Source organism: Pavona decussata, unplaced genomic scaffold (genome assembly GCF_977016875.1).
Source record: "Pavona decussata unplaced genomic scaffold, jaPavDecu1.1 SCAFFOLD_9, whole genome shotgun sequence".
Taxonomy (NCBI): Eukaryota; Metazoa; Cnidaria; class Anthozoa; order Scleractinia; family Agariciidae; genus Pavona; species Pavona decussata.
In genome coordinates this window covers 2,577,501-2,602,409 of record NW_028145432.1, presented here as the reverse complement: position 1 = coordinate 2,602,409, position 24,909 = coordinate 2,577,501, and the positions used below count along the sequence as shown (strand labels likewise).

The window sequence follows — 24,909 nt, the reverse complement described above, 5'->3', positions numbered from 1 at the left end:
ACTACACTGTATAATTCTCTGTGAATAATTTATGATCCAAAAATTATCATGACATTAGGAAAGATTAAAAGCATTCTAATAAAAAAAATGTATTTTGTTAAGTCATATCCCATACATGTGTAGTTAATACACATGGCACTCTAGTGCAATCTGCATGCAAGTTAACACCATCTAAAATTCTGGGCCCAGTTATTCAAAGACCGATTAAGCTAACCCTGGTTAATATGAACTTTGATTTGAGTTGAATGCTAATCAGTTTAAGGGACAGTATCACGCTATTTTTAGTAACACATTGAAAATCGGAAAGATGCTATTCAGTTGATAGCAGCCAAGATATAATGACAAAATTCCATTAAAAGACTCTCAGAATGCAAAGAAACTATCCACGGATATTTTCGCCTGCAGATGGCCAAGATAGAGAGGGGTTCAAATTTGAAAACGTCTGTCGGACATTTTCAAATTTGGTGTTGTAACGCACTAAAAATCGCCGGTTGTACTATATTTTGGTTCAACCTTTCGTCTTAGAATCACAATCAATATTTCTTTAAATTAGCGATTGAGAAATTAATTAACACAGTGTTCAAAGTTTAACTTTAGTGAATTTTAGCCAAAAATCATTATATCTCCCATCGCTCTCCCGTGATACTGCCCCTTTAAGGTTCTTCTTAAAGATTTTTGTCCCTCAATTTTGACTTAGACTTTTTTCAGCATTAGCTTACAATTAGCCTTAAAAACTATTTTAGCGAGCATGATGAAACTCCCAATTAACTTTTCATCACGGATTAGCAGCAATCAGCTTTTGAACTACCGGGCCCTGGGGGTTTGCAACTCACCACCTCTTATAATAGAGTTAGCGGTGCTTATAGTTTTGTATTTATTTACCCAGTTAATCCAGGAATTATAAATACGATCAGTCAGGTCAAGCACTTGTTCTTGGAGTGCACTGGAGTTGCTGTCACCAAACATGGATTGAACCTATTAAATGATACAAGAAAACTATATATATATGTACAGGATGTGATAACTCACTGAGAAGGGGGAAATATAATAACAAGGACTGAGTCCAATAACACATTCTGTAATCATACAAGTATGTCCTAAAAACTGAATCCATACTTCTTTTTTACTACAGCTTAATTGCTGAGTTCTAACTTTGCATAGTACTTGTCACGCTATATTAAAACTACAATCCTGGCCAAAAATGTTCGGACAATTTCCAAAATTAAACACTGTCAAGGTCCTATTACTAGCCAGCACTGTCAAAAGTCAGATTTAGTACTTTATACTCAAAGTTGAGTGACATATTGAACATTAAGAACACTTTTTAACATTAAAAATTTATGTTACTCATTGTAACTAGAACTGGGTTGTTGCTGTTGTATCATGGACTGAAGTCTAGACAAGTGTAACTTTCCAGGGCACAAACTCCCTGGATTTCATTAAACCATGTGCTTTTGGATCAGCCACATTGCGTCGATCATTAATTTTCTCCTCAAATAAATACACTCATTTTTCTTACTGACAGTCGCACCGGGACCAGGATGGAGGAACTACAATGTAAGATAGCATCCAAGATAGTACACAGGGTGCATTAGAGAAAACTTCCAAACAAAATGGAAGATATTATGGCTGGAGTGATCAACGTTATGCAGAGAGCAACACTAATGGTACTCACAACTGGCAACTGGAACAAAAGTATCGGAACCTTTGCAATTGGACCTGAAAACCGCTGACCTTATTGACAATCTGAAAGGTCTTGAGCAGGAAATTCTAGAAACCAAAGAATTACAATGCATAATTGTAGAACAAATTTTCCAAGCAAAAACATTCCTCAAGCCAATGGAAGCACAGCTGGACACAACCTTGGTGAGTACAGGTTTCCATTCAAGATCATTTCAAAATGTTAGAAGCCCTCCAAAACTCACCTTTCAAATCTTTAATGGAAACCTCCTTTACTGGAAATCATTCTGGGAGTCGTACCATTAGCGGCAGTGCATGTCACAATAATTATTGTAGTTTAAGTGACACTCAGAAGTTTAACTATTTGAGGGCTCAATTGCATCAAGATCTATTGCTTGATTTTCACAAACTAATGCCAACTACCCAAGAAGTATTGAGCTAATGCCAACTACCTAAGAAATAAGGAATGAATTATTAATGCCCATAGGCAAGCAATGCACAATTTACCAAATCCAACCAGTTGACTGGCTAACCTCTAGCACTTTTATAACACAGTGGAAAGCCACATACATTGGGAAAGTCTCACAAGTCATATGGGGCTTTTTTTGGTACCAATCATCCACAAGAAACTATTTGTAGAGTTAAAGAAAAGCCTTGCTAGCGATCATAGTAACAAAGAGTGGACATTGGATGGGATCTGTAAGCTAGGCTATCCTCAAAGAAGGAGAGATACTCGAAGTGGGGCAAAGCAATCGGGATCTTCCCAACTTCCAACTGGTTCATTTATGATGAGCTCAAACCAAAACACCCCACCACAATCTAATGGTAAAGCCCTCCAAGTAAACAGGGATGTGCCTACTGTAAGGGGAAATACAATCTGCTTGAATGTGCAATGGTAAGGGATCCAACAAGAAGACATGCCATCATGCAAGAAGCTTGTCTTTGTTTTAATTGTCTTGGCCGTCATTGAGTGACAGAGTGTAAGCCAAGAAACCATTGCAGAATGTGCCTTCAAATCAAAAGCACCACACAAGTTGCCAAGGAGACTCTCAACCAGCCTCACCCTTCCCAGTAGCAAACAATGCTGTCAGGACACAACAAGTTTCTTAGGGTGACTCAACTGTACTTGGTGTGGCTGCTTTCCATACAGTGCAAAGGAATGACATCCAGCGTAGGCAAGCACTACTGAAAACAGCCATATCCTCCCAGTCAAACATCACAGAAGGAGAGTTAGTGTTCACATGGGTGTTCACATCCTCTTTGACAAGGGCTTCCAAATTTCCATCATTAAAGACGACTTGGCCAGACAGCTGCTCTTGATCCCCAGCAGAGAAGACATCTCCCTATCAGCCTTTGATGGTATATCGTCATCTGTGAAGCAAGTAGAGGAAGCTAACATCCATTTCTAGAATGATGATGGAGACCTTATTGTCACTGAAGTCATCAATGTTACAACAATAACAGCACTCCTTCAGAATCACATGTTCTGAAGCGAGCCCACCCATTCGCAAAAAAGGATCTCTTTGAAACTGACCTCCTGATAGGTGCTGACCATTACTGGCAAATTGCGGAAGATCAAATCATTTAGACAACCTGAACCTAACATAGCCAAATCCACGATCAGATATCTCCCATCCGGACCAGTGCAACAAACCAATCATTCTACTATGGAGAGGACATCCATTCTACATGTCATGACAGTTCACAAGCAGGACGAATTCAAACTTGAATGTTTCTGGAATTTGGAATCAGTAGGCATTAAACTTCCTGAAGCCACTGATCAAGCTACTGACTTCCTGCATCACTATCATGATACATCCAACACTCTAAAGGAGCAGGGATACAATGCCAAACTGCAATGGAAGCCAGATCATCCACCACTGCCAATCAATGCTGACATCACTGAAACCAGAACACCTTCAATGGTACAGAAACTTCAATGATTTAAACTGATGTCATCATTGATCAAGAGAAATGAGATAGGCTTTATCGAAAGAGCAACCTCTCCAGAAACAACTGAAGGCAAGAGTCATTACCTTCTGTATCATGGGGTGCTTAATTTTTCAGCTCTAGTCCACCCAAGCCTAGTAAATAACGGTCTTTCAGATGGATCACTTATTGCTTATTACGTCACTGCCAGAATCCTCATCTGATTTTGCTGCCACACGTACATGTATGGTTTTATGACTGATATTGAGAAGGCTTTGTTATTACTCAGTCTTGATGAGGAATACAGGGATGCCACACGCTTCTTCTGGTTGAGTGACTCAGGTGATCCCAAGAGTGCCTTTCGTGTTTTTCATTTCAAAGCTGTTCTATTTGGCACTTCAAGCTCTCTATTCGTACTGAATACAACCCTTGACAAACACGTGAATCCTGTGGCAGAAGACATGAAGAATGTGACAAACTATACACGTTTGTTTATTTCATATTGTTATTGCAGTGTTAGTTATTTGTCTTAACATGCATATGCAAATGTTAGATGCTTGCATTTATATCCAAGTAATATGTGTTTCATCATCATTTTTGCTAAAGCTTGATCAGTTACTGCCCTCAGTATGTTTGTCAGTTTTTGTCGTAACCTGAGGTTACAAAGAACATTTATGTGGATGACCTTTTTCTGGAGGGCAACACAGAGAGGAAGCTGTAACATGCTACAATCCAGCACAAGCACTGATGTCACTATTTGGCTTTAACCTGAGATCATGGGCCTCCACCAGTTCCGTAATACAGGCATTGGTGGCAAAGGTGAACCTCCTTGATGACAACCCTGAAACTAACCTTCTAGGCCAGGTGTGCTGTGGAACACAACAATAAACATGTTGAAAGACAAGCAAAGAACCACAGGCTCAACCATCCCAAATCAAACGACAAATTAAGAAATGTTACAAGAATTATCAGAATTATGGATTTCTTGGCCCAATAACAGTTAGAGCAAAGATTCTGATGCAAGAACTATTATAGCAAAAAGGAAACAAATTGGATCAGCCCTTACCTCCAGACCTCCAAATAAAGGGGAATGAGTTGGCCAAAGAGTTGGAGATCATCACATGCATTAAGCGATACTCAACAGTATTTCCCATCCAGCAGTGTGTGGCCAAACAATGTGGAACTGCAGGTTTTTGTTGAAGCAAGCACAGAGGCCTATGGAACTGTTGCCTATCTTGAATCGTTCGCGAGAAAACCACACCTCTGTTGTGATGGCAAAATCTACAATTACCCCAACAAAAGAACTAACCTTGCTGCAGTGATAGTTAACCGCAGCTTTGATCAGTACACGACTTGACTCTTACCTCTAAGGTCAGCTACATGTAAGCAAGGTTTATCTCTGGTCCGACAGTCAGATTGTCCTTCATTGGCTTTGCAGCACAAAGGAACTTAAACCATTCATTGCTTACTGTGTAAGGGAAATCAAAGAACTTACTTCAGTGACAAATTAGAAGTATTATCCCACATTAGACAACCCTGCTGACCTGCTCACCAGATGTATCAAATCACAGCAACTAACATCATCCCAAAATCTGGAAAGAAGGACCTTCCTGGCTACCTCAAGAATCCCAATGGCCTTTTTGGTCCCCATTGGAAGGACTCCCTCATCAAGCTGCCAGCCTTTCCACTGCAGACTGAGCCAAAGCAACATGTGCTGCTACCTCAAGCTGTGCTCAAGGGCCGGGTCTTAACCAGATCATTGCAATCTTCAGCACCCTCTCTTAGCTTGTCAGTGTCACAGCTTACGTCCTGAAATTTGTGCAGAATTTAAAGAAGCAGTATCTGCAAGGTATTCCCCACTAGACCTTAAGGAATGCCATTGGCAAGTTCTCTGCCAGAACACAGGATGTAGGGAAGCAAACCATTCAGGGTCAGAAAGGAAAGTGTTACCTCATCAGTTTCACATGTGCAAGTTCAAGAGCAGTCCATTTAGAACTAGTAAGAACAAAAACAGCAGACAAGTTCCTGAGAAAACCTAACAAGACCAAACAAGACCTTGCATAATCATCTCAGATAATGCCAAGGTCTTCAAAGCCACAGAGGATTGGATCAGAACTACTGAATTTAGCCTTGTGAGATCCCCATGGTGGGGAGGGATCTATGAAGGATTGAACAAAGAGATCAAGAAGACACTGCACAAGACCCTGGGGCAGTCAAATATTTGTTATGGAGCATTAGAATCAGTCATCATGGACACTGATGGGAACTTAAACAATCAACCCCTGACGTATGTCAAGATGAAGGGAGATGGAGAAGTGCTTACACCAAACGTGATTATGTGGGGACAAGATCTGCATCCAGTAGAGGACATAGAGTATGACAGTGGAAGAGGGAATATGTTCACAGCTTAATGGAAAGCCATTGGGTAAAAAAGGAAGTGGGAGCTACACCTGAAGTAGAAGAAGTTGTGGTTGTTGTCGGGGGTTAAAAGAACTGGCCAGGGTGAGTGGAAGAAAGAGAAGGTGGTACGTGTTATCCATGGCAAGAACAAGGTTGTTAGAGGTGTAGTGTTGTTGCACAAGGGACACACCATTGGGCTAGTTTGCCACTGAAAATCAGGGGATTGGATCACAGCATTCAACTGCAAGAGAGGAGGAGAGGTGAACCTCACCCAGCAATCAGCTCAAAGAGCAGCTGAAAGGATTGGGATGCAAAAGAGAGCAGAAGAGGACTAAATAAGGTTTCAATCTGACTGTCCTTAACTTGCATGTTTCTTGTGAAGTATGTGAGCATTGATAGTGTCCATTTTTGGGGGGAGTTGTGCAAAATTGTAGTAGTCCACTCTCCCCTCTATGGTCATACAACGTTATGCAACGTAAGGTCACACATGGAGAGCAAAAAATAGCCAGTCTGGTACTGTGTATAAATAACGTGAGACAACTGCAAGTTTGGATTAAAACAGTGAAACTACGATGAAAGTTGTTATTTATTCAGCCTACCATTTAAAGTCCAGTTTTGTAAAACAATATCAATGATACCGTTAATTTGAACAAAATTAAAAAGGAGACAAACCTTCATGAGAATGAAAAAACAACAGTTTTATTTGCAAGATACATAAATAAGAGCTCATTCAGATTCAACTGTCCTATTAATGCTCAAATAAGGGCTGCTGATAGCCATTTAGATTTGAGAATTTTGTCATAATAATAGTCATAATTAATAATGGTAATACATGTAGGACTGAGTGGAGTCCAATTCGGTCTGTAATCACACGAGTGAATAACAAAATCGGACCACCGCAGGGCAGGAGTCTGATTTGTTTAATCACAAGCTTAGTATGATCATAGATAGAATTGGATGGCACAAATTCCTGTCACCAATAATAACTCTAACAAAATTTGAGCAAAAAAAAAGCCAACAGTTTAACTTTTTGGTGAATAAATACAGGACAACAGTTGAATTAAGTGTAAAAATCAATTTAATTACAGCGTGCGCAAATAATGTGTACTGTCCAATCAAACCAGACATTGATGTGTAAACTGTCCAATTACACCGGGCATATGTGTAAACTGTCTAATTACACCAGGCATGATGCCTACACTGTCCTATTAATATTCAAATGATGACTGCTGATAGCCAATCAGATTCGAGAATTTTGTTATAGCTGTGATTAAAACAAAAAAACAAAACAAAGCAAAAGTAAGACTTTACCTTGGCTGCTATAAATTTTCGTCCATGCATGTATGCTCTTTCGATAGTTTGCTCCATGGTATTCTTCATTTCTTTGTTCTCTTGAATCCAACTGTTAAAGTCATCAGAATGACCATGACCACAAGAGGTACTCACTAACAACAATATCAATTACCTGTATCTGAATAAAGTGCAGTACTTGCTAGTTCAAGAAAAATCTGAGTACTGATGCTAATCCACAACTAAAACTTAAACAAGGATTCCATCTCTCTCATTAAAATTGTTTTTAAGAGCTAACTGTAAGCTTATGTATGGTAAAAAAGTCTAAGTAAAAACTGAGGGAGAGAACCACAGTTTACAGAAAAAAAGACCTTTACAGGTGAGTTATTAGCTACAGTACCCCCTGAATCCATATGCATATTGGCATGCATGAACTGCAGGGGAAAAATGCATGAGGGCCCGTGAGAGGAACGAGACGAAACCGTGCTATTCACGAGACGAAACCTAGGTTTAAAAATTTACCTCAGTCAAAAGGACGAGACCCTGACACAATAGCATCTTATAGCCTACCTTATTGTGATTTTATTATTTCCCGTTGAATATTTTTTTTCTCAAGTAAACCGCATGAAACATGAAATGCCCCCTTGAAAAGCAGCCGTTCTTTGGAATAGTCAAGTAGGAAACTAGTCTTGAAACTGTTTTAGGTGAATGGATTTCCACCATCACATAATTTTACGTACGCCGTAACCCTGACTTAAATACTAAGAAAGACTCTATTCGCACCAAACTCTTTACATGACTCTGTGTGCGAATACTTCATTATGATCGCATATTTTAGCTTTTATTTGTCTCTAAGGAATTCTTTTACATTTATATTCGTTTTCATTTCGCTCATCACTGACTTGATAATGACGTTGAGCAAACGTCGAAACGTCGTCGCTTTTTAAACTTTTAAACCAATTATCGCAATTTTTTATAGTTAAATTACTATTATATGGATATGAATAATAATATGAATCCCTGACAACGTACATGTAGGGGAGAGGTACGTATGATACCAAAATAATAATAATATACATACTTGACAAGCTGGGGATTGTCAGCCATGACTTTGTTCACCAGGTTAGCACTAACAGACACCAGCTGGGCACTCTCATGATGAACCTAGGAAACAAGGTTGAAGGGTTTTAATATTTTTAAATTCAACCATGCAGTTGATGTGAACAATCAAAATAATTAAAAGTGCAGGTTTAACAGTGCAATATTATCAAACAAACAGAAAGAGGCCTGTGTGTACAATTTATAATTTTTGTCCTGTGATATTGGACTGGTCAAGTGTCATAACAGACATTAGGCTATTCCAAAGGTCCACAGGGTTTATTTTACTTAAATGAACTTTAATTTCCAAAAACAGAAAAATGAAACATGCAAAAGTTACCAAGGAAAATAACTTTTTTCTTTAGATAAAATTACATGTAAGTCAGAAGTGACCATCAAAGCATCATAATCTCCAAAAGGCATGACCTTGTTGACAACTGCTCTAATGGGGTAGGAAACCTATACAAAAATTTGGAAGCCAAAAACTCAAATGTTGGTTTTGTAAGTATTCCTGTCATTCAAATGCATTAATAGGGTATCTAAATCTCTTGGTGTGATTTTAACAAAACTTCACTAAAATGTTTGTAATGCATTAATGGACCAAACTTGTACTGTGCCAGGCTTTTACAAATTTAATATAGCTTTTTTTGCGGCAGCCCAGCACATCAGACTCATTGAAAAATATTCAAATGTCAAACTTTACAATTACGGATTTTCTCAGGTTCCAATGGGAAAATCAAAAAAGCCTGACACACTTTGTTGGCCACTATGTGGTTCCAGAAAATATCCACACACCCCACAACAGAGGGAATTAAAAAATGTCCAAGAAACTTCGAGGTTTTCACTGCTCTGCACACATTTATTTTGTCCAGGCTATTCCAATTTAAAATGAAATCTATTGACAAAAAAACAACAACACACTGTTGTGTTGCTGAACTTGTTCCTGCAATTTAGATTTAAAATCTTCAGCGAAGCTAACAGATGATAAAAAAGGTCAATGACCATGGGTAAATAGAAAACACAACAACATTGTTTTTTTTTTGTATCAAGAGTAATTACAAGTATTCACCAATTCTTGGCAAACTCTACTTAGCTTATGAAGTTGAGTGGCACACATGCTCTTCAATAACACAAATTTTTTTCTCATGTAGGCAGTTCTTGATACCTCTGAAATGTCTGCAGAAAACTGATCTTGGTGTGTTCTTTTGAAAGAAAACTTTTCCAGGATACTTTCAGAAACACTCCAGAGTGAGTTTGTCCAGTTTGTTGGTATACTGGTATTTGCCTTAGTGTGAGGGCTGGTAGTTCAATCAAAACACACACTGTCAGTTTTGCATTTCAGGGCTTGTGCTTGCCTACCAAAGAACATAATTTTTTATCGTAATCTGAGACAAAGGGAAATAAAATTAAACTGGTTTGAACATTTCCAAACCAAAAAAAAATTTGAACCACAAGATATAGCTAATGGGGCTACAAACAAGTGCTGTAGGACAAACCTGCACTGCAAAGAAAACTGTGACAAGTGAGCAAGCCACAATAAGGAATAACACTACGAAGATGCTTATGATATTCTCCATGGAGTTGTCCATTATACTGTTAATCTAAGGAGATAAAAGAAATGGTTAAGAAAACTACCCATGCTAGAAAATAATAACATTAGAAGAGCAGTTAATTAACACTACTTCAAAAAACTAGAGGTTTTCCAATTCTACCCAAACAATCCATTACATACTAAGGGTACAAACATTTGCAAGCAGTGTGTTTATTTTTGCGAGCACAAGCAGTTGTCAAATGTTTCTTGCAAGCAGCGAACACTTTAGAAAATACAGATGGCAAGCAGCGAGCACTTTGTAAATTTGCCACTAGCCAGAATCTATCTTTTATTGATAGGATACATTGTTTTGCGCCAAGTAATAGCTAATGATCTGGCTGACACCTCCGAAACAGAAATATGGGTAAAGCTAGGGTGGTTCAACCAGTCCCAGTATCTTACAGCCAATTGTGCCCTGCTTGATGCCAAATTACGTCATGTAGCTTCACGTGAGTCAGTCAGGGTGGACGCTCAAGAACTTCAAGAGCTCTCAAGGAGATCTACTGGATCCAAAGCCTGCAATCTAAAGTATTCCATCTCTTTCTTACCCGATGCTATTTTTTTGTTGGTTATATGGTTCTCATGAAATGTAAATATATAACGTGACATTTGGTCTAACACGCATTTCGGGCTTCGGTTTCGATGATCCGCAAACTGGTTTCCCGCTGATTGACTGAAAAAGATTCAACACAATGAAGCTTTATTTATTTTGAGGCTTCTAGAATCTAACCAATTACAGACATACAGATCCGACAAGCTCTAGTAGTAGCTCTGAAGGTCAAATAGTACTGGTAATAGTAGTATTTCTCTAGATTACTTTCTACCAAAGAGAATGTTCAGCATCTAAAGTAAAAATGCACATGTACACAGGTAATCCCGAAGACAGTCTCACATTCAATTACGAGTTTAAAACAGCTCTGGTGGAGAGAAGGAATATGATTGGTACTGTTAGAGACATGCAGTTTACAGACGAAGACTTCCATATTGATTTGGACCGAGAACAATATGAAGAATTTCCCGAGTGCATAAGGGGTGTTGAAGAAAGCGAAACTCTGGAAGAACTTTAAGGTTTCCAGATCTTTTTTATTGAAAGCACAGCCATAAGCTGCAAGGTACCTCTGTCCTCCCCCTTGGTGGAGTTGAAAAGCTGCTACTACAAACCAGCTTACAACATCAAGCAGAATAAATTAAAGGAACTCTACAAACTGACACTGCTTCTATGAACATGATTGATTATTGCAGTTATACACACAACTTATTAAGTAGTTGTGAAATTAAGCCTGAAAAAAATTCAGGCCTGAACGGGAACATAACCCATGACCTCTGCAATGCCGGTGCAGTACTGTACTTACTGAGCTATCAAGCCAACTAGGAGCTGGTCACTTTGTGAGTCTGTAATATACCCATAGATGGTGAAGAAACAAGTGAATAGATGAAAGATCACATATTTGAACTGGGGAACTGTTCCCCTCTCAAGCAGAAAGCCTGCGACGATGAAATATGATAAAGAATAAACCAATAATGAAATGCTTGTCATGGAGCTTTGTGCGTTTTCCCAATAACGCATACAGCGGCTCCAAAACAGTTACAGGCTGAACTGTTCAAGAAAGACTGAAACCAGAGGTAAGGATATTTCAACCTTTTTACAAGTTTTAACCATATCATAACTGATTTATCATTTATATAATTATGTATGAAAAGTAACTACAAAGCAAGATTGACGAAATTCTGAGAAATCAAGCACATGTTAACAAGAATGCGAGCATGCGAGCAGTTGCAAAAATTTTGCGAGTATGAGCAAGCGAGCACCCATTTAATTTGAGTGAGTACCTTTAAATTGAATGTGACCATCCGATACCCCTCATACTCATATATGAAGAGTTGACAAACAACAAGACAGTGAACAGTGTGCCACAAGGATGATCCACATTTTGCTTAACTGTGCCAGTGACTTCAACTAATATACATGTATACATGTGTACTCTGATTGACTATAACTGCCGCTGGCACAAGATAGAGAATAGAAAGGAATGTAATCCCACCTATTGTAGATTTTGCTCAGCCTTTGCATGTTATAGAAGTGAAATATGTAAAATTCACAACGAGTCGAAACACAGAAATCCACCATCCATCTGTTCCACAAAAAATGCATGAAACAACTGATAATTGCAGCATACAAATCAGGGTAGCATTTAATTTTGTTAGTTTAAAAAAGACTTACTGTACGATCAACTTTAATTCCTCCTTTAACCAATCTACTAAGTGGTGCAGGAATCAGTGCTTGTTTTCTGTCATTTGCCCAACTCCTTACATTTCCCCACTGAGAGATGAGAAATACAGAAGGTGCACTTGAATGAATTGATGAACTCCAACATGATAAAAGCTTCTTCAATACATAAAACATGATTAGCACTAACAGCACCATTATGAAGTTCCAGTGAAGCCAGAGTCGTGATAGAAGAATTCCCCAGAAAAGAACTACAAAATACACTTTGCTTTTGTTTGCATGTTTTTCTTCTTTAGCGATCTTTAATTTCTGCTTATTCCTTTCGAAATTTTTGCAGTGCCTCAACAATGCCTGTCCTTCAACACTGTCTTTTCCATCCCTACTGTCTCTGTGAATCTCAGCAGGAGGAGGAGAGGAGCCAGCAGAAGATGGCTCTTTTTTGCTTTCCTTTGAGTCTGAGTTAGGTAGGGAGGTGACCAGGGCAGCAGCAGCCACTGAAAGGCCCCTGAAGAGTCTGTGCCTTTTCTTTTCCCAGTCTTGTTGGCCATCAACTATAAATTCAGCAAAAACACATATTAAAGTGACTAACTAGTGACAGCTCTGTCTGTCACTTTTAGTTAATGACAAAAACAAAAATGACAAGATTTGAAAAATTCCGTTGTTCCAGTTGAACTGGCTCCACCAGTGGTCAGAACTGGAAAGACATTGGGAAATTGATCTTTTACAGCGGTAGCAGCTCGCACAATGTGAAACAAGCTACACAGGTTTATCAAAGTTGAGAACAGTTTTAACCATTTTAAATCTTCCGTAAAAACATTTTATTTTGTATTGCCTACCACCTTTGACTTTTAACATGATGTTAATTTGTGACACCATTTATGAGTAAATGTCCCTAAGCATCAAATATAATCGTCAAATCGCGGACACAGCTCAAAATTCGAATTCGCTCATACTTTTTCTATAGACAAGAAGCTGTTTCCAGCTTATACTCGGGCCATATTTGACTGTGTGGTGCGTAAAGCCTACAATCTTTTAACAGTGATAACCTCCAGCATCGCCAATTCCCCCAAATAGATAGCCTGCGAACAAGCTCTCTTGGGGGTGGATCCTCTTTCCCCCTCCCACCCCCCACCCCCAAGAGAGCTTGCTCGCAGGCTACCAAATAGATAGATACAGAGATATAGTGAGGCAATAAGTAACCACCAGATAGAATTGCATTTTAGCAAGCAGGCTACCAAATAGATAGATACAGAGATATAGTGAGGCAATAAGTAACCACTAGATAGAATTGCATTTCTTGCAGTCAGAATGAAACACAGGGGAAAAAGACATTTTTCATACGAATGCTTTTTATAATCCCCCGGCTTTAAGCCTTACGTTTTCACCTTTCGTTTAGAGAGAGAAACCATTTGTGCGGTCCTAATATGTATGTGACGCCGGGTCAATGACGGATCGCAATTTTCGGTATGATCTAGACCCAGGGGGGTACTCCCTTATGTGACCTTAACGGGGACGTGCGGCCCGATAGGGTATGGTTTTCAGGGTGTTTTGTCTTGAACGGGGTATCTATTTCATCACTTCCTGTCTTAAACAGGGTATCCCTAAATGAGCTAATGGCTTAAACAGATTGTGATTGCTAATGCATTAAAATACAGTAAGAAACTAGTGTTTTCTTATTTCATTCTAGTCTTAAACAGGGTGTGGTTTTGGGTTAAATGTTTTAGAAAGGGCCTGAAAATTATAAATTCTGCCTCGATGGGATAGGGAAATCGGCGAATTGTACAGGGTCAGGGTTTGAACGCCCGGGCCGCACCTCCCTACCTAAGCATCTGTTGAGTACCCCCCCCCCCCCTGGATATAGAGTAACGTTACGCATCACGCGTCTGTTTATATCCTTGTACGTTTTTCAATGTTGCGCTGTTTATATTTTTAAATGAAATTCAGGGGAAAGCATTTGTTATTCACCTTTCATTTGAAGACAGAAACCGTTTCTACAGTGATTGTTTTTCTATAGTAAACGTGAGACATCTTTATCTGATTTTGGCCCGCGAAGTCATAGACTGATTTAGTTGCCAAATTTTCGGTTAAAAAAAACTAACCTGGAGGCACTCAGGTTAGCCTAAAAAACACTCCAGTTAGCCTAAAGTGCACTCCAGTTGGCCTAAATAGCACTTAGGTTAGCTTAAATAGCTCCCCGGTTAGCTTAACGGTTAGCAGTTTATGTTGGGGTTGTTCATGCCTCGCATACCCCGCATGTTTTGTCCATGCCTCGCACGTCTGGCTCGCATATTGCAAACATTCCTCACGGCCCGAAAACAAAGAACGCGACCGAGAATTTAAAGAATTTGATAACACGACAGAAAACGTAACTCGTACCAGCCGAGTACAAAAAACGAGACTGACAACAATAACTCGTGGCCCGAAGTCTTATCTCTCGGCCCATCGCGACCCAAAAAAGAAAAAAGAATTTGATAATGCTACCGAAACCTTAACTCGGTCCGCCTTACGGCCCGAGTAATAGGCCTTTGAACCAAACTAAACAAAACTGGATTAGTTTGTTTTAAAATTCGTTTCTTTAAGAGTAATTAAATAAAAACGTTTGGGTTGGTTTTGAGGCTAATTTAGATCGAAATTTCACAACGGTTCATGGCATTCTGGTGTTCGTTAAAGAATACACTCATCGTCTGTTAACCTTCCGTTTCTGGAACTTTATAATTTAGTCTATAGAAAATTCAGCAGTGATAAGAAATGCAGTTATTTTTCTTCCTAAACCACGGTCAAACTAGGACCTCAAACTATACTGCAGATACAAATAAAGGATAGATGTCAAAAGTTATGCTGGCATTTTTTTGGGATGTCGGTTAGTTGTGATACGACGTCGTTGAAGTTTGCTAATTTGACAAATTTGCTGACAGACGCCATTTTGAAAACTTAGGGACAGCACTAAAAGCCAGAATCCGGAATCCGGAACAGAAAACTGGAATCCAGATCCAGGGGAATCCTCAAGATTCAGCAATAAGATTGAACAAAAATTGTCTGAAAATAATGTCAACGCAAATGTTTTATTTTTCGATTCAGGACACCAGAGAAAAAAATCTAATTAAGTCATTATTTCCCGCGAATGAAAAATCAAAGGCTCCTGTGAGCCAACTGGTGAATGCAGATGACACATAGTAATTGAAATTTAGACGACTACGGAAACTTCCTTGAAAACTAAAAGAAATTATATCTTTGCCCGATTATGTAACGAAAAATAACCATTCTTGTACTATAAAAATGATTGTCAAATTATTCTCTACAGATTGAATAAGATCATTCTGATGCGCCGATTAAAAAAAAAACACGTGTTTTTTAATTCAAAGTTCATAGAAGCACGCCATGTGCAGCTACGTCATGCAAATTCGTGTCCGATAGTCCGGGGCTACTGGATTTTGCGATCGGGCTAGTGGATTCTGACCATCACTTGCCCATCGGGCAAGTGAAGTTTTTTTGGGGAATTAAAATTACAAAATTACTGTAGAGCATACTTTTTTTTTAACTTCCAGGTAGATTTGTGTTTTTCAAGCCAATCTCACAAAGGGAAATCTGTTCAACATTTCATGCCCGACATAAACGCGTTCATGTGTGAACGAGTTCAGTCTCATAAATGAGTTCAGTCCACGCAATCCTCAAGTAAAAATAATGAAATATGACAAGCTCTTGCTAAATAAGAATTATTTATCGACCGCGTCCTTTTGCTTTCCCATAAATTACCAGTTGTAAATTTCGAAAATGAAACATTTTTTCCCTTTGAATCCTCTATGAAAGCTGACAAGATCTTAAAGTGTTCATTTCACCAGAAATTTGCATAATTTTGTTTACGACGTCAATGACGCGTGACATGGCACGTTCCGCTTTCGCGTGAAAACTGACAAATTAAATTATTTTTAATTAAATTATTTAATAGAGTTTGTCATGTTGCCGTGAGATGTTCATCATTCGTGTTTTGCTGGGTAATTAAACAAGCAGTACACTGCCAAAGTGAAAGCAGATAATCTGCTGGCCATGCAAAATGAACATTTTGAACGTAACTTAAGGTTAACTGTAGGGTGATATTTGTGGTCTCCAGAAATCTTAATATAGTTTCAAAAGCAAGATATGGACAATCAAATTTTCTTTCCTTTACTGCATGCGCGATGATTTTGACATGTTTTAACCGTAGGAACAATCATTTTTTACTTGCGGGAAATAATGACTTAATTAGATTTTTTCCCTGGTGTCACGAATCGAAAAATAGAACATTTGCGTTGAGATTATTTTCAGACAATTCTTGTACAATCTAATTGTTGAGTCTTGAGGATTCCTCTGGATCCGGATTCCGGCCTTTAGTGCTGCCCAAAACTAAGCAAGGTTTCATCTGTTGTCAACGACTGAAGTGATGTTGAATGGAGATAAAGCTGTGCTTCTATCTCATCTGTAAAACTCAGAGTAATCCTGCAGAGGGAAAATTTGATTTTTGCCAGTTTTAAATGTTTTAAAATACACAATATCAGTAACTGATGAACATTGCCACTGTGACCTTTAGGAATGGGTTTCCTGGAAAACCAGACACTAACTAAGCACGTATTTTGAGGTTTTTTTTGAAAGCGTCAGCCCAAAATATTCCCTTTTTTGTTGATGTTGTTGGTGGTTAAAATATCTAAAAATAAAACGTTTCAGGACTACTAGAGATCCACATACCCGACAAAGAAATGGTTTGAAATAAGCTGGCCTGTTTGTATCAAATTACCGTTGTCAAAGGGCCGTTTCTGAAAGTAAATGTCACAATCTCAAGGTTCGCGTAAGCGAGTTTTGACAAAAAAAAAAAGATGCATTGGAAGTTGCATGAGAGTAACGCAAAGTGACATTACGTGTCGATCACGTGAATTTCTGTAAAACAGTATTCGGACTATTCGAAATAGACGAAAATACTGCACAAAATTCTGGTTGGAACAGCTGAGCTCAGGGTGAAAGATTCACAGTGGTGCATAGCTCGGCTTGCATAGTGGGGAACGTAACATTAAACAGATAAACTAGCGAGAAGCAAGGAGATTGCCACCTATATGTCAAACAACGACAAATAATAATTTGAATGTTGTTTATTACAATATTCGTTATATATAAGCCCAAACTTTGTGGTTTTTTGCACTCACAACAATGGACTGGAAGGATAACATATTTTTAAGGGCAGCATTTGGCGGAGAGATTGAGATGCCTGCCAGCCCTAGAACGAGTACCTCTTCAACAACCTCTTCCAGTACTGAGACTTCTAAATCTACACGAAATGGCAAGGCACTAAGAAAACGCAACGCACCACACAAGAAGTATAGCAAATTGGAAGACCACTTGATTATCAGAGCAGTTGAACTGAACGGACGGGACTGGAGAGCGGTGTTGGCTTTTTTAAAACGAAACTGGGAAGTCCTTGGAGAGGAAGGAGAGCTGTACCGTGATTGTGATATTGGTGACAGGAGTATACAGGATCGACTACGGAAACGAGCCGCAACCGTTCTAGGCAAGGACAGCAAGGCAAATGATAGGTGAGTACAAGGGAACATTGGAGTTGAAATTTTGGATCACTGGTGTGGACTAGTTTATTTGGCGTTGAAAATCCGTTGGCCGTTAGACTCAAGTCTAGTTTTTGCCTATAGGACGTTTTGGGGGTTTAAAATTTGTATTCGTACGCACATTTCCTTCGCCATTATACCTGAGTACCCCCTTAGGGTACGAACTATGTTAGTTTGCGATGCAAACTCGTTGTCATTAACACGCTAAGGAAAATTTCTTTCTTTTCGTATTTTCCAGGGATGATGAAGCTTCGTGTATAGATGATGAATTTAATACGATAGATGATATTTTGCAAGGCCCCCAGCTGAAAAACCCTGCTTCAGAAGAGAAGGAATCCACCACAGATATCAACGATGAGATAGACAAAATAGTAACCAAGGTTAACCTGAGGGATACCAAATATCGCCTGGATGCAGCTGAACAGGTTGATGTGGCAAGCGCCGCAGATGTTATGGAGAAGATAAAGGAAAGGGCCAAAAGTGACCGAGAAGAACGTGGTAAAAAAAAAAAAGGAAAAGGGCAACAACGGTCACCGACAGGATTGACGGCGTACTGGAACAGTTGCCTCAATTTCTGGCCACAGCAAACAGTGCAGCCGAAGCAAATACTAGAGCCCTAGCCAAATGGGAAAAAAAGTTTTGTCTGGCCAGTTCATCAGATTCTGACTGATTTTTTTAAACGTAATAAAAATACAAAATGTAAGTTGAATTCGTGTTTGTGTCACCGACATTATAAAAAAACTGATTCAGGGTCATGTTCTGTCATAAGAGAATAAATAAAATATTGAGTGGCTGCAAAAATATAGTCTCAGTGGATAGTAAATCAAAATGCATGCTTTTATAATTTTAAAAGAGTTTGACGGGATTCTTGCGTTGCGAACGGTTATTCAGAGTAAATTTCCCCAAGTTAAAGTTTGCTATTAGTCTAACGGTATTGTTGTATATGGCGCAATGATTTGGTCATTTACCCATTTTAATAAATCATTAACATTTTGATACCGGATGTAACTCCGGGTGGACATAATTTCTGTTACTCTTTTCAGAACAGACGCAAATTTTCGTGGAATTTTATTGCATCTTTGGAATGTAGAACATCGACAATATTCACTCCGGACGTGTGCATGGTGAACATTAATTTGCAAAAATTTGCAAAGCGTTGAATGTAGTATCGGGGAGTTTTTACTCGTTCTTAGGCTACAATAGTCATCACAAATCTTGAAACACGTGTAATTTTCCCCTCCCCCAATGTTGATTTGGGTATTGCAGTCATCTCAGTGCTCCAAAATACGCTTGGCTCAACATTGGGGAAGAAGAGGGGCAGATTTAAGTGAGAACAAATGTGAGAAGAGCGAATGTAAGAAATTTTTGAAAAAAATTCATGAAGAACAGGTTCTGTTTAAACGATTTGTGACAAGTATTTATGTTATGAGGTCAAAAAAGAAGTTTGTCGAGCCATTCGAGAGATATACAGGAAAGCACTAAAAGTCAAAATTCATTATTATTTTTCTTGTCACGGTGATATCGATTTTACCTCAAACTGGATTTTGACAAACTGCAGTTCACAGTTACTTAGTGGTGAAAATTTGATAGTGACTGGTGAAGGATAAATCACTTTTAATGCGATTGAAAAAATATCGGTATGGCCTCCGAAAAAATTTATTGAAACAGTCCTTAAAACCCCATTGAGCTTGTCCGTCCATTGATTGCTCGTCTTCTTTAGCCCCCAACTCTAACGAGCTGGCCAAGAAAAATGCTTGCTTAAATCCTGAATTTGTTGGTGAATCGAAACTTTCATTAATTTTGCTTGCAAGAATAAAATATATTTGTGCGCTGCAGTTGGTTTCGTGAAGTGAAAGTTACTTACTAGTATCCGTTAAACGAATTTCACATAAAGAAATCTGAGAAATTGAATTCAGTTGAATTTGGCAAGTTCCACTTCCGCAGAACTTCCACTAAATCGGAAAACCCTATTCTATTTAAAAACATCTACATCAAAATAGGACTATTTAAAATCCTACAGTTTTAAAAAACATGGAAATAGATTTTAAATAGATTTATTTTAAGTCTATTTTCAATATTAAAAACTATTTGCATTCTATTTAAAAACACCTACATCAAAACTAGAACTATTTAAAATTATACAAATTTAACAAACATGAAAATAGAATTTAAATAGCTCTATTTAAAGTCTATTTTCAACCTTAACAACTATTTGTATTCTATTTAAAAAATATCTACATAAAAAATAGAACCATTTAAAATCATGCAGTTTTAAAAAAACATGGAAATACAATTGAAATAGCCCTATTTAAAAAAAACTCTATTTAATTTTCATCACACACCTCTTGGCTCTAATTTATTCACCCTCTCATTGTGTTTAACAACAGTTACCCTCTGAAAGTTGCGGGTTGTCGATGGTGCCGATCAAATACATACATACGTACAAATTAGAACCATTCAGGAATGCTACATATTGTGTAATAGACCGGTATACGCATCTTTTTCTTCGCTCATCTTTCCAGCAAACTAATTTACAGCAGCCTTCTTAACGACTAAATATATGAGTGATACCGTATCAGTCATACATGCAGGATTGTAGGTTGTAGCATATGTCGCCTAATGTTCGATTAAGTTCTTTCACTCGATCCAAAGCGAAAAACCCAGGCTCCTTTTTTGCGTGTACACAAGGATGCTTTGAAAAAACATTTCCAACCAGAAAATGCACAGCTTCGGGAAATTAAGCGCCATTTCTCCATTCCGTGACATGTGCGTGTCGGAATTTTATCTGAAACTTCTCCATATTGTGTAATATACCCGTATACGCGTCTTTCTTTGCTCATCTTCCAGCAAACTAATTTACAGCAGCCTTCTAAACGACTAAAACGAGTGATACCGTATCAGTCATACGTGCAGGATTGCAGGTTGTAGCATATGTCGCCTAATGTTCGATTCAGTTCTTTAACTCGATCCAAAGCGAAAAAACCAGGATCTTTTTTTGCGTGTATACAACGATGCGCTGAAAAAACATTTCCAACCAGAACATGCACAGCTTCGGAAATTATTAAAGCGCCATTTCCCCAAATTCCGTGACATGTGCGTGTCAGAATTTTATCTGAAAGGTCTCTTGAGACACCGAGGGTTTAATCTAATTGGCCAGCTGTCATGAAACTGTTGCAAAATATTTCAACCCGATCGAGTTACACAAATTGACCTGAAAATAAACTTGACCGTTGGTTATTTGACTTAGAAAAGCGGGAACATTTTCAATGCGAAGTATCTTCTCTCATCAGTTTTGTCTTTTTTAACTAGACTTGCAAGTTGTATTTTAGACCATTTTTGCACAGGGGAAAGAACATCGAAGAACGTCCCAATTATTGAGGTGTGCAGCGCCATCAAATATTCCCTATATTTAAGCGTAATCACGACGATTTACTCTTCGAGAGTGATCATCGTTATCTTCTGTACCATAAAAATGGTAGTTCACGTTAAACTTGACGTAGCTTAAAATTAATGTTGTAGTTCTCAACTTGACTAAAATGTATACTTTTATTCCACTGCATACTGAAAGACTGCGCTGTCTGTTGTTCAATTTTGTTATGCATACATAGGAAAATAAACTTAAAGCTTACTGCAACGCTTCTGTTTTGAAAATGTGTTAATCGTTTTACCACTAGAACTGAACCGCTATCGCACACTAATGTTTAAATTGTTTGGCTTGTCGACTTTAATAGAGCTTATTCTCGAAGCAGCATTGTATTAAAAAAAAAAAAGGATCACGCCACTGTGATTTAGGGAATGATCACAGCCATTCATGTAAAATTTGGGTGGAACATTTTTTTTTAGGTCTACACAACTTGGCCTACTTGCACGTCTGCCGCTTCTATCTTGGTCTTTTGACCATTTACCTTCTTGTATTTTTGCAGCGGGTAATATGATGATTTTTAGGATTTGCGTGGTAGTCACTGAACAAAGCGCAACACACGTGCATGTTGGCGGCAGGTCTATTCCGGGGGTGAGGGGTGGGGGGTGGGGGGTGGGGGGTGAGGGGTGAGGGGTGGGGGGTGAGGGGTGGGGGGTGAGGGGTGAGGGGTGGGGGTTGGGGGGTGAGGGGTGGGGGGTGAGGGGTGAGAGGTGAGGGGTGGGGGTGGTGGGTGAGGGGTGAGGTTTAACAGACGTGGATCTAGACTCTCATATACGTGATAAACGAACATCCTGCAATCTCACACGAAATCACGAGTTCGGGGGTGAGGGTACGTTTAATTTGTTGATGGCGCGAGCTGTGGGGATCTGTGATCCACCTTAACATTATTGAGTTCGACAAACACATAAAAGTAATCCAAACTGTGGCTATCGTTTATTGTATTGCTTTTTTGTTTGAGACTCGTAAGATCTTGGATCTTGGATCGACTAAATGATACAACTGACGTCATATTGGTTTTGATTCTTCAAAGTGTAACAAAACTGTAACTTTATATATACAAATAAACTAGATTAACTTTCCCTGGTTAATCATTTACCATATGGCCTTCGAAAAACAGGTTGTTAGGCTGGTTTGTCAATGATACTAAGTGGAGCAAGCGTCAATACTACTAAATGTCGCTATTGTTATGATACAATTACAAATGTCGTTATTGTCATTACACAAACAAACGTTCTGCTCTTGAGATATGAACCCTCTACTCTCATATTAATTCGGAATCTTAAAACTGCAACACAACTGTAACTGTAAATAATCTGGATTAACTTTTATGAATTTGCCAAAGTGGCTTGTGAAAAACCGGAATCTAGACTGGTTTTGTTGAATCGTTACTTTAACTAGCGAGCAGTTTCCTTCCTTCACCCCCCCCCCCCCCCTTTTCTTTTTTGTGGGCAGGGAAAAAATGTTTTTCCCTTTTCTTGTTTGTATTTGGGATTTGAGCATGTTACATTTCGAATCTTCATTTCTAATCCTCTCTAGGATCAGAGAAAAAAGAAAGAAAAAAGTTCACTGCGTTCAGTTTATAATTTCTTTCAATTTCAGATTTCCGTTTTTCCCTTCCTTGTAATCAGAGTTCCATTAATAGAAAACGGAACATAAAAATAAACTACAAACATGTTTTTAGTAACTAAAATATGCTGGTATTACTTATATTCGAGAGATAACTCTCATGACAATAAGCTCTAGTGTATTTGCCGTTGCCGATTAAGGCATTTCGATGGTCGAATCGTCCAACTGAGTAAAGCTTGAGGTTGGCCGCTGATAAGATTGGTCCTTAAAATTTTTAACGGACGTGCGTAAATAAAGCTGAAGTAACGTGTACTGGGACTTCAGTGGCACAAACAATTACAGCTGACGATAAAATTATCAATTCAATTCGAAAAACAAACTTAGCACATAAATTTTTTGCGACACTTTCTAATTTTGCATATTTCGTGAAAACGGGAAAATTCAGTCACGAAAATTAAATTAAGTGACTTGCCGTGCAAGCCTTTAGAAAATTGGCCAAAGTCAAGTGCTGCGATGTACACTTCAAAATCTCGAAATTCACGTGTCGCGAAAAATTCATTTAATAATGTACACAAGCCAACGAATCTCATGTTAATGGTGGTATTCACTGTAGTCATGTTGGTGCTTACAAGCGGAACTATACTGAACGAGGATGCACAGGGGGAAATTTCCGTCCTTTGCTGCATGCAATCACGATGACATTTCTATTTTTATGTAATTTTTTTTCAGTTTTCGCTCGCACCAATATGATACCGTGAAAATAACCTGCATGGATTACATCTTGACTTGTATCCCCCTCAAGAAAATTAAGGCATGGGTCTCTAGTTATTTACTTGAAAAAAATAAGAGGGTGGCCTATCATCTGAAGATTTAGCCGTAACTTCGTGGGACTTTGGCAGAGTAACATGGTTGCAAATGTCAAAGTATTGACATACACGATGTATGTAAATTGAGTTACGTGGTACGGCCGTAACGTCGTGAGACTTTGGAGAGTAACAAGGTTGCAAATGTCAACATATATGAGAGTCTATGAGAGTATATGAGAGTCTAGATCCACGTCTGTTAAACTCACCCCCACCCCCACCCCTCACCCCCCACCCCCCACCCCTCACCCCTCACCCCCACCCCTCACCCCCGGAATAGACCTGCCGTGCATGTCGGTCGCATGTTTTATTGATCTCAAAGGTCGTTTTTGGGTTTAATGCGTTGTGCGTTTATTGCGTGTGTTTATAACCTTTTGTTGTGATTTCTGTCTAGCGACTGTACGTTCTTGTTTTGCCCTTCGAGGCATTTGTTTTAGTTTGGTTTGGCTCGTTTCAGTGCCGTTTCAAACCTCACAGTTGCTGTACTAAGAGCGGAGCGAAGCGATGGCAAAAACACAGCCGTAGTCAATTTCACGCATTGCATATCTCCTGATATCTCTCACTAGAAAAACCAGGCTGCTGGCAGGGTACTCACTACAATGCTAAAGAAAGGATCAAAAGGCAAATAATCTTAATAAGAAACTCAACATCCTTCATTATGCAAAAACAAATAGCCGGGCCGGGCAATAAAAAAACTGAAAGATAAAGAAGATAAAGATTGTTGCACTGCGCGGTTTAAATCTTATCTTTAGCTGTATTCAGGAGGCTATACTGTCACCGGACGCACTGAAACAAGCTAAATCTATAAGCTAAATTAAATTGGTCAAAAGACTGAGACAGATAAACATACGAGAAGGAGTTTGTACTCCCCCTTCCCCAAGCTAATCGAGAAAAAAATTAACAGGTTTTAAATAGATTTTAAATATCAAGCAAGCTAGCTGGGCAGTAAAACTATTAAAAATAGAAAAAAAAAATAGTTAAATAGAAAATACATAATTATAGTTTAAGTGGAGACTAAATAGAGTTTAAGTAGAGATTAAATAGAATTTAAATATCAAGCAAAAGTAGTATTCAAAATTTAAAAATAGAAAATAAATAGTCATTAAAATAGAGATTAAATAGAGAATAAATAGAGTTTAAATAGAAATTAAATAGAGTTTAAGTAGAGATTAAATAGAGTTTAGATAGAGATTAAATAGAATTTAAATAGAGATTAAATAGAGTTTAAGTAGAAATTAAATAGAGTTTAAGTAGGAAAT

General features: G+C 38.5%; 1 protein-coding gene across 2 annotated transcripts in view; it reads right to left on the bottom strand.

The window, feature by feature from the left end:
* Positions 1-24,909, bottom strand: part of LOC146488541 (transmembrane protein 245-like) — a 50,326-nt gene that overhangs the window by 13,214 nt on the left and 12,203 nt on the right. For both annotated transcript variants that reach the window (XR_014866362.1, XM_085118144.1), the window contains exons 3-7: positions 12,210-12,766; positions 9,894-9,998; positions 8,381-8,463; positions 7,321-7,411; positions 883-975 (exon numbers count right to left, since the gene is read on the bottom strand). Coding sequence is in view for 1 of the 2 variants with exons in the window: in XM_085118144.1 (XP_084974270.1) it covers positions 883-975; positions 7,321-7,411; positions 8,381-8,463; positions 9,894-9,998; positions 12,210-12,766 (929 nt within the window). In the remaining variant the exon portion in view is untranslated. The remainder of the gene's footprint in view (positions 1-882; positions 976-7,320; positions 7,412-8,380; positions 8,464-9,893; positions 9,999-12,209; positions 12,767-24,909) is intronic.